Below are 18,031 nucleotides of genomic sequence, written 5' to 3'. Positions count from 1 at the left end.
ACATGTAGGATAAGAAGCTCAACTATATTTGAGACCAAAACAATGCCAACAAAATAATGGTGAGATATTAATTCTCCACCCACCAGGTTGGCCAATTTTTTTAAATTTTAAATAAAAATCCCCAGTGCTGGTGAGGCTTTGGAGGAAAAGGCATTTTTTTAAATTTTCTGGCGAGTAATCTGGCATTATTTAACAAATTTAATTTTCTTGTACAAAAAAATTGCACTTCGAAGAATTTATCCTAAGGGGAAAAGTCCTACAAGTGTGTGATGGTTAATTTTATGTGTCAGCTTGACTGGGTGACACGAACACATAGCATACACATGCCCCTGCATCACTCGGGCACCTGCCCCTCTGCCTTCCAGCTGGAGTCAGCCCATCTCAGGCCCCCGCAGAAGGTTAGAGGGTCGGGGAGAGGGAGGTCAGGATACATATTCTTGGACTCTGTCTCTGCCCCGGTACCATGGCTCTGGCTGTGCCTGTTCCCACTACAACTAGCTCCCCTGTTAGGCAACCTCTGGCACAGCTCTTGGCTCCCACCTTCACTGGTCTCTGGTAGCTTTCATTCCCCTTTACCATTTCCTGCCTAGAGGCGTAGTGCTTTTACTAGTTTCAGGGTATCTCACCATCCTTCATGGGTCCCCTTAAGCCTGCCTATACCTTGGTAAATGGTACCTTCATTAAATTCAATTCCAAATCCCCATGAATGTACCTTCTCTTTCTGCAACCCCTAAGAGAGTGGATGAACCCAAGGTTATTGAAAATTGACAAGATATAGTCTTGGTTTGCAAATTGGCTCCTGTACATGGAGAAAGACCAAAGAAAGAAGCAGACCACTCTACATTGGTAGGTGGCGGGTTTAATACTCACGGGAACTTATATTCAAGGCTTGTCTTCGGCAGCTGCAAGATGAGTAGATGTCGGCACCCACCCACCAGAATCTTAAAGTTTACATAGAGGCCTTAACTGGGTTTAGTTACATATGCCATCCCAGATGGTCTCAACAACACCTTACTCTTTCAAGGCTGTGTCTTCGAAACTGACTATTATTGTGGGAACTGTAGGCAGAATGCACATTCCAAGGACAAGAAAGGGGGTGAGGAGCCCCTGATTGCCTGGGATCCAGCTCTTGGGTCAACTGGTGGTCATGTCCTCTCCATGACCTCCTCCGACATATAGGGTCTGCAATCTCCTCTGAGTTGGCTTGATGAGAAATTCTTCTTAATCAGAATGATCCTTGTTGGAGGTGACCTGTCTCCCTAATCGTATCATTTTCAAGTGAACTCAGAGGAAGTGAGTCATTGAACTCTGGCTCTATCTGGATAGCACTCAACTATTGTTCTAATTCTCCCTGATGCCCACTCACTGGAAGCACCAGGAGTCAGACGAGGCTTGCCATTATAACCCAGATCTCAGCTGGGTTTTTCTTACTCCTTGGGACTGAGAAAAGTCTCTGATAATTTAGCCACTGTCAGACTTGTAAGTCTGTAAATATTGAAGAGAAACAGACCAAATTATCATTATTTTCCTTTGAAGCCCAAGATTATCAACTAAAACGAAAACTATGTAGGCTTCCTGGTTCCATAATAGCCATAAATCATATATCATTACTGATTCTTTCCTCTCCCTAATGTCCCAAGACCTATAAAATAATATTAGCAATTTTAGTGAACATTACTTGAATCTCTCCACCAGACTCCATTTTTGTCTCGAACTGCCCAAACTATCCAGGTTCTAGCAGCAATCAAGGCCTCTCTACAATGGCGGTGACCCTGGTTGAGGCACTTCTGGCAGTTAAGACCATGATGCTGTCAAGGTTAACAGCAGCACAAAGGCATCTGAGCTCCTGTGGGGCCAGCAGGGGGCAGCATGCAAATGATCAAGTGAATTGATTGGCGGGAAACGTGAGATGTGCATATGAATGCATGTGTATGAATGTGTGTGTTTAACTTGAGATCCCAATAGGAACACATGTGCTTTTCAAATGCCAATGACACACTTACATAAACTGATCACATATGAGGCTACAAAGACAATCTCAATAAATTTCAAAAGATAGAAATCACATAGGGTGAGCAGTGTTTCACCAAAACAAATTAAAGCTGAAAATTGATAATAGAAAACAGGAAAAAAAAAAAAAAGATTTCTAAGCCCTTGGAAATAAATCCCCCTCTTATAAATGACTTGAGTTTTTAAAAATAGCTTCCATTTTATGGCATAATTAAAATGAGTCATTATCCTCAGAAGAAAGCAATGCGTATCACTCTTCGTCCAAAGTGGTAAACGGAAGATAATTTTTAGCCTAACACTATTTAAAAATGAGAATGACTTATAAAATGAAACATATACTCAAAGCGCTAGAAAAATACTACTGCTAATATAATAAAGAGAATAAACTGATATATATATATAAAGGTACAAATTAGATACATTACAGAAAATCAGTATACTTGATTTAAAGGGGAAAAAAAAATACTTCTTTGAAATGACCAATAATGGGCACCTCTGGGCAAGTCTGTCTGAAGAAGTTTGTTTTTTTTTTTTAAGATTTTATTTATTTATTTGACAGAGAGAGACACAGAGGGAGAGGAAACACAAGCAGGGGGAGTGGGAGAGGGAGAAGCAGGCTTTCCGCCGAGCAGGGAGCCCGATGCGGGGCTCGATCCCAGGACCCTGGGATCATGACCTGAGCCGAAGGCAGACGCTTAATGACTGAGCCACCCAGGTGCCCCTGGAGAAGTTTTTTTAAGAAAAAAGAAAAGAAGGATATGTAGGAAAAGAGAAAAAAAATGCAAAATCTAAATGAGGAAAAATATATCACCACAGGTAAAAATAATTTGCTAGGTTCAATATGATGCTATGTACCATTTTGTAACATATAATTTAAAAAATATAAATGAAGGGGCTTATTGTCTACACCATTCTAGAGCAGTAATTTCCAATCTTTTTCACATTATAGCATATTTGGAAATGATAATGTTAATGTCATAATGCTGTAAAAAAAAAAAGATTTTTATTTGTGCCCGGACACAACAGGTATTACAACTCTGGCCATCCCAGCACCTCTGTATTTATGGTCAGCTGGTTGGAAGCTCTCTTCTAGAAGTCCTGGTCAATGCACCATGCCAAGGTGAGAGTAAGGGGAGACAATAAGGAAGGAAATGTTGAAAGAAGGAAACAAAATGACCAAAATTATCGTGTTTTTCAGAAATTATTATCTAAGTTGGTAGAGTAAAAATATGGAGAATACCCCAAGAAAGAACCAGAAGCAGCAGGGTTGGGGTTTATTCAGGGGAACTCTAAATTCAGAATCAATACATGCAAGCAAGAGGAGGAGGCATTAGAGCTAATTATCAAAATGGTTAATGAGGAATTACCAATGGCTGGTCAATCCCTTTTCCTCTGCTTATGCTGAACAGTAGGCCAAAATCTCATTTTCTGTGAAACTAAAGCAGTGAGTGTGGGTAGTGGGAAAAGAGACTCAGGATAGTTTTCCAGTTAGGATGGGAAAACCATGATGGATGGTTGCAGTAACAATCAAAACAAATTTTAAAACCGTTGACATGACTCTGCATGGCAGCATGTTCTGTTCCTCCAAACAAATGAAAGGAAGTTTATCAGACACCACACCCATAGATAAATAAATTGGGATTTTCAATTGCAAGGTGAGATGAAAATCAAGAAACACCAAGCATTGGAGGAAAGCCTTTGCTTTGAAAAAGAGGAACCCGATTTTATAAACAGAAGAGATAATACCTAATAACATCACAAAACAGATGTGAAAAGGTTATTTCAATTAACATAATCATACATGTTTTACAAAATAATGTTTCCACTAAATGAGAAATACTTTAGATTATGACCATTGAAAAAATATTGGAAAACTTATTAGATAAGAAAGAGAATGGTCTGGATATGGAAGTGAGTAATGTCAAGGAAGGCGTGGGTGGGCTAGAAAAGTAAGTCAAGTTATTCTCCCCCAAAAGCAATACAGATAGACAAGATTTGGGGGAGGGGATGCCTGCCTGGTTCCATCAGCAGTGTGTGCAGCTCTTGATCTTGGGGTTCTGAGTTCAAGCCCTACTTTGGTGCAGAGATTACTTAAATAAACTTAAAAAAGAAAAGATTTGGAAAACATATGAGAGAAGTCGATACATGAAAGATATATCCAGAAACCCAAGGCCTCTTTGAGAGGAATTCCAAGAAAAAGCAAATAAAGACAATGGAGGAGGTGAAACAGTCAAACTTTAAGAAAATCCCATACAGCTGAAGAAACAGAGTCTTCAGATTGCAAAGTCCCACTGAATGGTAAGCATGGTGGATGGAGGCTCAAATGCAAATTTCGTGATAAAGTCCAGAGCACCAAGAATAAAGGGGAATGCTACAAATTTTTATTGAGGGAAAATATAATTCCATTTTGAAGAACTAAAATAAAAATTCCACATTTCTCTTCAGCAACCCGTTTCAAGAACGCAACAGAGTACGGGGCGCCTGGGTGGCTCAGTCGTTGAGCGTCTGCCTTCGGCTCAGGTCATGATCCCAGGGTCCTGGGATCCAGCCCCGCATTGAGCTCCCTCCTCAGCGGGAGGCCTGCTTCTCCCTCTCCCACTCCCCCTGCTTGTGTTCCTGCTCTTGCTGTGTCTCTCTCTGTCAAATAAATAAATAAAATCTTTAAAAAAAAAAAAAAAAGAACGCAACAGAGTAGTATGCTCAAAAATCTGAGGAAAGCTCATTTTGAACCTAAAATCCTACATCCAAATAGCACATAGTGGAGATACAAAATAGAGCATTTTCAAACATGAAAGAACTCAGAAAGTTTATTGTTCTCAGAATCTTCCTGAAAGGACTTCTCCAAGATATAATCCAGGTATACCTGGCTAAAGGAAGATCTCTCTCTCCTTCCCTCCCTCCCCCCCACCTCTCTTTCACACACACACCAAAGTGATAAATAAGAAACAAGTAAACCATATAACTAAACCCAAGTAATCCATTGCTGCAAACAATCTCAACATGACAGATAATACAGGGTGAGAGAGTGGGTTTGGGGAGGAAGGAAATAAGAGCGTATTAAGGTTTTAATCTTATTGAAGGAGAAGGATATGGTAGATAGAGATATTGGTGAATGATATGTCAATCTAAGACATAAATTGAAAATTTTAAGAATTTAACTCATTCAAAAACTTAACAGTTTACATTGGGATGCAAATTAGTACAACCACTTTGGAATACAGTTTACCATTATCTAGAGAAGTTGAAAATATGAATAATCTAACTGTATGCTTTCAACAATCACCTTATTCTGTGTCTATTTTAATCCGGTTGTACTTTTTTTTTCTTAATTCTGGAGATCATCAAGAACAGATACTTTTCCCCCTAGAAATATCACTTTATTTCATGAGACAGCATTTCACAAGTTCTCTTCAGCTCCATTCCAGCCCCTTACTCCTCTTCACCAATTCTTCAATTACAGTCATGCCAATATTATCCTAACCTCCCCCCCACCCGTCTGTCGTCCCTGTCCCTTCTGCCAGCACCCCACTCACTAGGACAGCCTCATTAGTCAGCTGACTGGAATCTCTGTGTCCACCCTGGTGCCCTTTTAACTCACTCTCTACTCCGCAACTACCCAAAGACATTTTCAAAACGCAATCTCTTCATGCCTGCCCTTGGCTTAAAATTTTTCAGTGTCATTAGGGTATACAAGAGACTTCAATTTTAGTTGAGGTCATATTATTCTAAAGCATCCTCTAATGATAATGCTTCACTTAATTTGGTAGTGGTTCCATGAAGAGCTTTACATTCTTCTCTGTACTCCATACATGAAATATTTCTCACAGAAGAAAAACAGCCAAAGAAATCTCAAACCAAACCAAACTCAGAATCAAATCAAAGCAGCAGAACTTTTTCAGTAGCTTCTTTAACACAGCATTAGGGTCCTACAAGTCTGACTCCTGCTACCTCTCTAGTTATGAATCACAAACTCGACTTCTTTGGGTTCTTTTCTTGGGATTTGCTTCTTTTTTTCTTTTTAAGATTTTATTTATTCATTTGAGACACAGAGATAGAGAGAGAGAGAGCATGAGTAGGGAGAGAGTCAGAGGGAGAGGGAGAAGCAGGCTCCCTGCTGAGCCAGGAGCCCGATGCGGGGCTCGAACCCAGGACCCCAGGATCATGACCTGAGCCAAAGGTGGACGATCAACCATCTGAGCCACCCAGGTGCCCCTTGGGATTTGCTTCTTGCTGCTGCAGAGCCTTTGTTGTTTCTGCTCACAACACTCTTTCTACTCCTGCCCTCTACAAATTTTCTTGTGATTTCCTGCTTAAACTTCAGATATTAATGCAAATATCGCTTTCTTTTTTTTTTTTTAAGATTTTATTTATTCATTTGAGAGAGAGAATGAGAGAGAGAGCAGGAGAGGGAGGAGGGTCAGAGGGAGAAGCAGACTCCCTGCCGAGCAGGGAGCCCAATGCAGGACTCGATCCCGGGACTCCAGGATCATGACCTGAGCCGAAGGCAGTCGCTTAACCAACTGAGCCACCCAGGCGCCCCAAATATCGCTTTCTTAGAGATGTCTTTCTTGACCTCTTCAGACAAGGAGAAATGTGCTGTGTGTGTGTGTATGTGTGTGTGGTCATTGGTTTGCATTTATATATTCCTTCAAGCACATCTTGACTTGTAACGATATGCTAATTTGTGTGATTATTTGATTTACATCTTTCGTGATTTACCACGAGCTCCATATGGGCAGGAACACTGTCTATTTTGGCTCCATATTTTAGAGTCTGGCACGGAGGGACGCCTGAGTACATAGTAGTTGAGTGAAGAAGTAAATGGGACCTGATGAGTATAGGTGGTGGTCAAAAACTTGAAACTTGGGATTAGAGGGAAAGATACTCTATTTCCACTTTTGCCGCTTAGCCTTGGACAACGTATGTAAGTTCTCAACAGCTAGGTGTCCTCCTGTGTAAAATGAGGGTCACAGTAGGGCCCAAGCGACAGGATTGTTAAAAGCATTAACTGAGAGAGCTCAAAAGCACTCAGCACACACCCAGCTCCTAGCAGGCCCTCCAAAGTGTGATTTATTATATTTTCTTTTTTTTTAATTTTATTTATTTATTTGTGAGAGAGAATGAGATAGAGAGAGCATGAGAGGGGGGAGGGTCAGAGGGAGAAGCAGACTCCCTGCTGAGCAGGGAGCCCGATGCGGGACTCGATCCCAGGACTCCAGGATCATGACCTGAGCCGAAGGCAGTCACTTAACCAACTGAGCCACCCAGGTGCCCTATTATATTTTCATACTTCTTTATTTTTCCTCTTCTATTGTTGCAAAATCTTCATGTCGAAATGTTCTCCTTGTCTGCTCATACTCTTTTCAATGTGATTTGCTGATCTTTCAAGTGCTCCTGAAACCTCCATTTCAGGCCATCTATAAAGCATTTGACCGACACACAAGGAGAGGAGATGAACGCACCAGCAGAGCTGGGGTGCAGCACAGACTCCTTCAGGGGGCTCACAGGATGTGTCACTCTCTGCTCCTTTTTTTTTTCCACTTGTGTTGCATTCTCAGTGTTTGTTTGTTTGTTTGTTTCCAGGGAAAATAGAGCTGTGTTTTGCTTATAGATTTGTTTTGTTTTTACCTTAGATTCGTGTGCTTATGTTAAACAAGTCTTAAAGCCCAGAAGAGTTAACTAGGGAAAACTGTATTGCTTTCTCCTCGGAATTGAGATTGGCCAAGGTGTCAGAAATTCACGATTGACTGAGACTATCTGAAGTTTGGCCAACTTCTCCAGGACCAACAAGCATTTTTACTCTTACTTGTCAGTGGTGGCAGAAGGGGCTCAGTGAAGGGGAACTTTTGGATTTAAGTAGACTTTAATTACATTGCACATCCCTACTCTATACCGGTGTTCTAACTCTGGGAAGAGGCTTCAAAGTGTGGCTTCATTAGAAATGCAGGAGTCGGGCGCCTGGGTGGCTCAGCTGGTTAAGCGACTGCCTTCGGCTCAGGTCATGATCCTGGAGTCCCGCATCGGGCTCCCTGCTCGGCAGGGAGTCTGCTTCTCCCTCTCCCACTCCCCGTTTGTGTTCCCTCTCTCGCTGTGTCTTTCTCTGTCAAATAAATAAATAAAATCTTTAAAAAAAAAATTTTAAAAAATAGAAATGCAGGAGTCATTTTAACCTAATTGCTCCCTCATCACAGCTTAAAACTGACACCTAAACCTTTAAGAATAAACTCATAGTCCCTGGTTCCTGACACTGCTCACCCTTGGTAAGTGTTCTCAGAGGACCTGAACGCTATTACTAATTTCAGTAAATGTTTTCATGATTTCACTGTGGAGTTAATGTTTAACAAGTTCCACAGGAACCAATTTCCTGCTTGAGGAAACTTCCTTACCAAGTTCCCTAATTATTCCCAGACAGCCATCACCCTGTGGAATCCAGCCAGCCCAGGGAGGTTGTTAATAGGCCACACATGGCAGCTACACTTTAGTTACCAAGGAAACAGATCAACTCTTCTTCGGAGAGCCATGTTTGACACCGGGAGACCAGGGAGTTGTAAGCATGTGTATTTCTTTTTTTTTTTTTTAAAGATTTTATTTATTCATTCAACAGAGACAGAGATAGCGAGAGCAGGAACACAAGCAGTGGGAGTGGGAGAGGGAGAAGCAGGCTTCCCGCCGAGCAGGGAGCCTGATGTGGGGCTTGATCCCAGGACCCTGGGATCATGACCTGAGCCGAAGGCAGACCCCCAACGAATGAGCCACCCAGGCGCCCCAGCATGTGTATTTCTGCTGCCTCTTGTTTTCTTTTAGCCCAAGGAGGATGCGAAGTAAATGAGGGCATACATCCTCCTCTGAAATCACTGAGAAATTGTCTACAGTGAATTCTCTGGACCACCATTCTCAAACTTTGTAGTCTCAGGACCTCTTTATACTCTGACAATTTGTAGAGAACCTCAAAGAGCTTTTATTTCTACAGATTATAGTAATTGATATTTACTATATTAGAAATCAAAACTAAGACATTTAAAAAATATTTACTTATTAACTCCTTTAAAAATAACAATAGTGACCCATGACACATGGACAGAAATAACATATTTTGATGGAAAATAATTGTATTTTCAAAAAACATTTAGAAGAGGGGCATTGTTTTGCAATTTTGCAAATCTCTTTAATGTCTGGCTTAATAGGACATAGCTGAATTCCCATTCGTTCTGCATGCAATCTGTTGTGATATAATGCATCATGTAGCTTCTGGCAAACTCCACTGTACATTTCTGAGAGAATGAGAGATAAAAGGCAAATCATATCTTAAAAGTAACTTTGACCTCACAGAACCCCTAAAAGGGTCTCAGTATCTGTCAGGGGTCCCCAAACCAAGTTTGAGAACCACTACTCTAAACAAAACTGCAGTAAAAGATGGTCACTGAATAGCTTTTATTTCTAAATGAAACATAAAGAAATAGACCAAGAAAAAAAGGTTGCAGTTATTAAGATGGAAGTGTCTGTGTCCTACTCTTGATATTTCCACTGCTTTTGACCATGGCAACCTATAAGGAGTTCTGGCCTGCTGCTGGGGATATTGTTATGAGGACATCAGGGATGGCCGGCTCCTGAGAAATAGCCCATCTAGAAGCCCTAACATGGAAACCAAGTTTGCTATGTTTTTATTTTGAAACATGGACTTGATATTCTGTAAATTGCCAAATGTCACAAGTCTACAAATTTATTAGCAAAGGCTAAAATGTTAGCAAAATAAAAGGAGGTCATACTTGGAAACAGTAACAACAGAGATAGAAAGAAGTTTCATGAGCAATGGATGCCTGCTCCCCCCCCCCCCCTTAAGGTCTGGTGGAAAAGTTGAAAATTAGGGGAGATGTGAACTTTCTAAAAAGAATTGCCTTTGTCTAGCGCCCAAAGCAATTGTTTCTTATGCTCAAATTGCTCATGTGGGGTGTCAGGAGAGTTGCACAAAGACACGTGGTGATCCCAGGTCTTGTCTCTCCTGCAAGAACGGTCTGTATTTGATCTGAACAATTGTGCCCACAATTTCTGCTGGTGACCTACTCTGGGACTACAGTGCTAGCCAATGTGGCCACCTGTAGGAGGGGGCTCCAGCCTGGGATATACACTGGCACAGCAGCTCAGAGCATGGCCATTGGAGAAATGCTTGGGGCACGTAAGACCAACTTGAGAGTGTTTGCAGTTCCTTTGCTTCCATCATGTAAGATGCAGTAAAGCAGCCTATGGGCCAAAAGCTTGAACTCTGACGTCCAAGAAACATGTGTTCTAATCCCACACAGCCACAAAATTTTCTTGAATCCTTAAACAAATTATTTAGTATCTCTCAGCTCCTCTGTTAGATGGTATTGTTGTGAAGAATAAAATGAGCTCAACCACGTAAGGGGCTTAGCCAGATATATAGTAAATGTCCAATAAATTCTAGCTATTCTTAAAATGCAAGTTTGATTTTGTTTCTCCCCTATGGAACATCCTTTAGTGACTCTCCCATACCTTTCAGCACTGAGTTCAAACTCCTTTGTTTAGCTCATAAAGTCATTCATAGTCTGAATTTATTTTCTGTCGTTCTTCAAGTATTCTCTGCAGCTGTCACACCATTCCACTCGAGATCTTAAAATTCATCATCCTTTTCAGACCAGCTTTTCTCTAGATGTAGAGTCTTCTTTCTTGTTTTTGCCATATCGCTAACTCTTAGCAGTCTTTACAAACTATGACCACAATCATCTCCTCCAGGAAGCCTTCCTGGACTCCTAGTCTTTTTTTTTTTTTTAATACTTATTTATTTGACAAAGAGAGACACAGCGAGAGAGGGAACACAAGCAGGGGAAGTGGGAGAGGGAGAAGCAGGCTTCCCGCCGAGCAGGGAGCCCGATGCGGGGCTCGATCCCAGGACCCTGGGACCATGACCTGAGCCGAAGGCAGACGCTTAACGACTCAGCCACTCAGGTGCCCCCTGGACTCCTAGTCTTAAGAGTCTTACCCAGTGAGGTCTCACAGCACAAGTGTTAACCACAGTTCTAACACTCACCACACAGTGTTGTTAAGAGTTCATTTATTTGCTTCAATCACTCCAAGTAATCTCCTAGAAGTTTTGCCTAACATCCCACAAGGCAACTGGCACATGTTAGGTATCCAATGAATGGTTTTGAATTTATGAATGGATATTCAAATGAAATTGCTGACATAACCCACTATTGTGAATGTATAATATGTGGGATATGAGATAGTGCTTATGGTGATGGTGATGATATGATGGTGACTCTGGTGGAGATGGTGGTGGTGAAGTGATGGTGGTGGTGGCAAAAGAAAGGAGATGGGAAAAGGGGAAGAACAAAGATGTCCCTCAGCCTTCCTGCTCCTAAGCCTGACAAAGAGATACATCTACACCTATTAATGACATGAAACTTGCCACTGCATTTGTCATTTGCTCAAATTCTTTGATCCCAGGGCTGATGTGATTGCTTCTATTACTTTCTGTGAGTTCACCACAGATGGTATTGGTGAACCAAGAACAAGCTTAGCTCCCTGAGCTTTCCGCAATGAGATTAAAGCAATTATATGCTTGAGCCACTAGATGGCAGTGAGGATTTAGTCCATCTTTTGGCATAGGTCACTAAACCCCTCCTGGAGCTTTCATTCATTTAGGGCTTAGAGGCACCATCCTGAAGCTTCTTTCCAGATCCACTTCCTTTATTCCTGATACACTTGCCCCAGCCTCCTAATATTAGCTCTTTAGTCCATGGAATCCCTACAACTTCACAGCTGGGTCTTCCTCCCTCTGTGATCCATGCAACACTTTGTCCATTTGTATCTCTCTCTTCCTCAGGTAGAAACATCTTAGCACCAGGCCTGAGCCACACTGATTCAGCACCTCTCCTTCTCTTTTGGATTCTTTCCATGGAACTTCAGACATTCTGGAGTCTCTCCATCTTAAGAAGACCGTCCCTGGATCATGCATCCCTCTCTAGGTATTGCCCTGAGTCCTGTTCCCCTAATTCAGAACCTTCATTCTGAGCCTGACCTATATACCCCAGCAATCTACTTGACTGTGATTTCACACAGACATCCCAACCTTTACTCATCCAGAATTGGATTTCTCCCCCCAAATTCTTCCTTTCCAGTGTTTCCCATCTCAACAAATGGAAACCCCATCCACTCTCTGTTCCAACCAGAAATATGGGTTAATTCCTCACTTCTCTCTCCTACCTTCCCCCAACCCATACAATCCATTACGAAGTCCTGTCAGTTTGATTTCTTAAGCGTGGGTAGAATCATCCACACAGCTCACCTTCACTGCTACCACCCCAGCCCAAGCACATTGCTCTCACTTGGGCTGTAGCAATTGTCGTCTCCTGCCTATTTCCACTCTTGAACGCCTTCCATCAAATAATAAGCCAGAAAGACATTTTAAAACTACAAATGTGTCCATGTTCCTGCTTTGCTTAACTCACTGGCCACCTATCATTGGCAGGTGAGTTCAGAGTTCTTGTACCAACAAGATTTTACTTGGTCTGGCTTCTGCCTCCCTCTTCATCTTATTATCTCATTCCTCCCTCGCTTACAGTCTCCTCCCTTTACTGGAATGACATTAAGTTCCTTCCCATCCAGACCATCACATACATCCTTCTTTCCACATGGATGACTCCACTCCCCACCCCCTCACACTGGAGTTGAGCCTGGATAACTCCTATCTGTCTATGAGGCTCAGTTTCAATGTCACTTTCTCAGGGAGGTTCCTGAGAAAGTCCTTCCCAATGCCAGTGCTCTCCCCCGCACCCCCTCCACATCAGATAAGGTCTTCCTGTGATGATTCCAGGGTATCTTGTGCTATTCCTGTTTAACAGTTATCACAACTGTAATTGTGTTTTTAGTGTGTGGTTATTTGTTTAATAGCTATCTCTCTCATTAGACTATCTTGCTAAACTTTGTGCTCTTAGGACCTAGCACAGTTTCTGATACATAGAAGTCATTCAACAAATATTGTTAAATAAATAAATGATCTTCAAAAACAATCCCATGCTACTCTCTATTACACACTGGGTGAATATATTCATTTTTTAAAAAAAATATTTATTTATTTGATAGAGAGAGAGCACAAGCAAGGGGAGCAGCAGGCAGAGGGAGAGGGAGAAGCAGGCTCCCCACTGAGCAGGGAGCCCAATGTGGGGCTCAATCCCAGGACCCTGGGATCATGACCTGAGCCGAAGGCAGATGCTTAACAATTGAGCCACCCAGGCACCCTAGGTAAATATACTCTAAGATAACCTGACGAAAGCTAGATATGATCTATAACTTCTATAGGTCCCAGAATAGAGCCAGTGTGATCCTTTCAGTAAAGAACTGCTCTTTTCAACTCATACGTGGAACAGATTTTCACACACACACACACAAAAAGCCCATCGCTTTATTGTTTTCTTAGAGCTCAATCCAGTCAGTGGGGTAGAGTGGGCCTTCAAAGCCAATCTGAATTACATTTTTAAAAAGTAATTTGGGGCGTACACAGGTGGCGCAGTCGGTTAAGCAGCCAACTCTTGATTTCAGCTCAGGTCATGATGTCAGGATCCTGGGATGGAGCCCTGCATTGGTCTCTGTACTCAGTGGGGAGCCTGCTTCAGGATTCTCTCTCTTCCTCTGTTCCGCCCACACCATGCTCTCTCACTGTCTCTAAAATAAATAAATCTTTTCTGAAAAGTAATTTGGTGATATTTATAAAAGTTTGCAAACTCACCATTGCTTTGACCCATTAAACCCATGTTGTGAAACCTCCTCTATAGAAATTAAAGCCCCATTATTTGTATGTGTATAAAACTAGTTTATTTAACATACTGCAAGGGGCAAAACCTAACATAAACACCTGTGTGGCCACCAATCAACAAATTTTAAAGACTCTTTTATACCCAATATTAACGAACATTATACATTTCTGAAAAAAAGAATAAAACATTAATATATGAAGATACCTCTAATGTATTAACAAATATGTAGAAATCAAGAGGTTAAGCATACTCATACCAAGAAATGCAAATGGTTGCCACCATTTATTAAACAGAGTTCAAACAGTGACCAAATATCACACGGCTTCTCAGCACAATCAGAATGGGTGTGAATCCACTATTCTTCGCCACAATTTCATCAAAGCTTTTTTCATCTCACTGTTTCTCAAGCTGTAGATCAGTGGATTCAGCAGAGGTGTAAGTGATGTGTAAGTCAGTGACATGACTTTCTTAGTTCCTGGGGAGTAGCCAGATTTGGGTTGTAAATAGGTCATATTGGCCGTGCCATAGAAGAGGGTCACAGACGTGAGATGGGAGGCACAGGTGGAAAAGGCCTTTTGCCTCCCAGTGGCTGATGGCATCTTCAGGATGGCAAAGAGAATCCGAATGTAAGACAAGAGAATCAACACAAAAGGAACCATGATAATCAAAATGGTGCCAGTGAATGCATAGATTTCAAACAGAGAGGTATCTGCACATGCGAGTTCTAGCGCTGCAGGGGTTTCACAAGAGATATGATTGATTTCATTGGGGCCACAGAAGGGAAAACTGAAAATCCATGTGGTCTGCACAGTAGCCACCAGCACCCCTGAGACCCAGGAGAACATTACTAATTTCATGAAAACCCTTCTGTTCATAATCATTGGGTAGCTGAGAGGATGACAGATTGCAGCAAATCGGTCATAAGCCATCGCCCGCAGGAGAAAACATTCAGCGCCACCAAAAAAAAGGATGAAATACATCTGTGCAAAACAGCCTGCAAAAGTAATTGACATTTTCTCCGTGGAGAGGACCACCAGCATTTCAGGCATAATGACTGCACTGAAACTCACGTCCACCACAGACAAGTTCTGGAGGAAGAGGTACATGGGAACGTGGAGGCTCTGTTCCAAGGAGATGCTGACTATAATGATGGCATTTCCCAACAGAGTCACCAGATAGACAACCAAGAAAACCCCAAAGAGCTGCTCTTGGAGTTCTGGAAAGTTAGAAAAGCCCAGGAGGATGAATTCAACCACAGAGCTTTGATTTTGCTTTTTCATTTCGTGGTGGAGAGTATTTTGTTTTTAGGGACACTGTATACAAATTATGAAGTCATGGTCCAGTAGTTGAGAGTCTGTGTCTGCAATTCACCCCAGATACTCTTGGCTAAAGATGTAAAAAGGAAGACATCCTGACTAAATTCAGTTTGGCGATTTTAGATATGGCCAACTACTCGGATTAATAAACCTTTCAAGTAAAAAACAGGAAGTAAAGAATGCCAGCTCAGAAATCTTGTCTGAAAAGTATAAGATATTATCAAAATGCTCTTGTAACATTATATAGTTTGATTTTAAACCTACCCTTAAACAAACATCAATATTTTATAACTGAGTTTCCATTCCCATGACATTGCTATCAGAATCATCTGGTTTTTTCAATTTTATATAAATAGATATTTTTAAAACTACCAAAAATAAAGTATTAAAAAGTAGACAAAGGGAAAAAGATACCCACAAAAATTTTTAAAACAACCTAATGATTCAAAGTTACAGCACAGTTGATTTATATTTATTATAAATATTTATCATTTCAAAATACCTGTATGAAACTTATTAAATGTGAAAAATACATCTAAGTTCACCCCAGTTGTGGGTTCCTGCAGAGTTTTCATATTTCATATTTCAAAATCTTAGGTGATCTGTAAATAGTGTGAATTGCTTCAGGATTATTGATTTTTGCAAACGCTGGTCATGGCCAATTATACTCAGATTGGCCTGCATGGGAAATTTTAAGAGCCAGTTCTCTATGGCAAATCCTTGTGACCATGATATTTAAGAATCATCCGATTCTGATCATTCTAAAACTGATTTAAACATTTCCTCTCTGTCTGTCTTTTCTCTCTCTCCGATTTTCCTTCTTATCAGGAGTTCATTTAATCATTAATTATTCGGCAAACACTGATTGAGCAAGTACCATTTCCTAGGTTCAGTAATCACAGGCACACATTGGATCCTCAGCTCAACAGAAAGTGGGAAACAATACATAAAATAGCATTCCACTGTTACTCCAGTACTTCAGTTCCTATCTATTATACCTTGCTCTGTGTTGTTCCATTATCAGCAAGTGACATTGTATGTATATATATGAATAAGGGGGTTAGAATTTATGTATACACATGTACATATTATATGTTTATAATATTTGCAGATTATATATGAGCAAAATCTAACTCCATCACTAAAATATAAACTCCAGGAATCCAAGAATTTGTTTGTTTCTTTGCTACATTCACAATGTCTACAACAGTCCCTGGCCCATAATTGATACTAAACCAATGTTTGATGAATAATGGGATAAAAGAATGAGGAAATCCATGATATCTTTAAGGAATAGAGTGTCAAAAAGAAGGGTGAAACCAACACACACACACACACTGTTGGCAAGCAGAGGTAATAACAAGGGGCTATGAGACATTTCTATGAGGGATTCAATACTTCTGAATGGGGAAGGAGTGTAAATAACCAAATAGCATGTCACCAGTGGAAGATACAGTAGGCAGGGGAAGAAAGCATAGGGAAAAAGGATGACTTACTCAGATCAAAGGTATTGATGACACCCTAGCATTACAATGGACACCTACTGGCTTTAGTGTGATGTTCTGAAAACCAGCAGAAATACACTGTGGGAGCTGAGGAACCCAGGAGAACAGAAGGACACAGCTCATGTCATCTTGAGTAAAGACCAGTAGGACATTGGCAGACAGTGAAAGGCAACTTGACTTATTTCTGAGTTTGACCATATCATCCATTAAAAGTAAATGTCCATACTAACCATGCTAATTATATTTTGCATATCAAAAGTCACCTGAAATCAGTAAAATATAGTCACAGGATCAAACACTTAAAACCCATTTCTGATGAGAAAACAGAACAAAATGTATTTAGTTCCAAATATTTAGAAGTGAATAGATTTGAAAATTGGAAAATTTAGAGTGTAATGTAAATAAAATAGAAAAATGTTGTAGAATGGATTGTAAGCATCTTATGGAAAAAAAACCCACATTCGTGACTGATAACAAGCCATTGACTGCAGTGGCTGCACCTTTTCTCTGGAACTTAGAGACCCAATGCTGTCCTACAGAACTCCTGGAAAGAAAGATTTAGGCAGAGCACTCCTAAAGAGGTTTCATCCTTCCAGATGAAGAGGTAGGAGTTGCACTTATTTACCAAGTTCCCTTCCAGCTGCAAAATTCTAAGATTTGATGACTGATGCGTGCAAATTAGTTATACCTCTAATTATTGCCCCAACTTTTCTCTGAAAAAAAGAGAAAAAGAAATTCACCAGCATCAAAACCAAGGAGTCTACTGATTCCAATGTGCCAGTTGTGTCCAGTGATTCCTGAGCATGGAGACATCACTTCAACAGCATCTCCAACGACCAGTTGGAGATGAACTATAAATGGAAAACCCACCAACACACACACACACACACACACACACCAGAATCCTCCCTTTCTTACCTATTGACTCTGTCTCTTTACATTTCTCAGTACTTTATCAGAAGTTTTACCTCTACTCCAAAGCCACCTGCTCCTACATACAATTCAGTGCTTCAGGGCACTGATTCTAGAACATTATATGACATTGAATCATAGGCCCTGTAGAATCCCTCCGTGGAGAACTTGGAATCACATCATAAACACCTTCTCATATTTTTGCATGATGACTAAAGACGCTTGATCTTGGCCCCCCAGGTGTGAACCCTCAAGAGCACACCCCTGGACCATCACTCCTTCATATTCCTATGGGGCATAAGTGCCTCTTCATGCAAGAGACTCAGTTCACCATGACATCTCCAATAGGAAGTGAAAACAGAGGCTGACTAACAGTTGTAAACCGGGAAAGAAGAGATTGGTGGCATGAGAGCTTGAGCAAAGGCAGGTGAGCTAGAGGTAGAGGATGATTGGGTGGAATGCACAGTTTGGGCAATGGTGGGAAACTAGTTAAGGCAAGTAGATTGAAGCCTAGTTG

The 18,031-nt window shown here is 41.1% G+C and overlaps 1 protein-coding gene across 1 annotated transcript; it reads right to left on the bottom strand.

Moving 5' to 3' along the window:
- Window positions 1–14,116: 14,116 nt before the first annotated feature.
- On the bottom strand, window positions 14,117–15,061 carry LOC110576552 (olfactory receptor 10A3-like). The gene has a single exon (XM_021685735.1). It carries the CDS (start codon window positions 15,059–15,061, stop codon window positions 14,117–14,119), a length of 945 nt encoding a protein of 314 aa, XP_021541410.1.
- Between the last annotated feature and the right edge of the window lie 2,970 nt (window positions 15,062–18,031).

Source organism: Neomonachus schauinslandi, chromosome 11 (genome assembly GCF_002201575.2).
Source record: "Neomonachus schauinslandi chromosome 11, ASM220157v2, whole genome shotgun sequence".
Lineage (NCBI taxonomy): Eukaryota > Metazoa > Chordata > Mammalia > Carnivora > Phocidae > Neomonachus > Neomonachus schauinslandi.
This window is presented reverse-complemented; position numbering and strand designations above follow the sequence as displayed.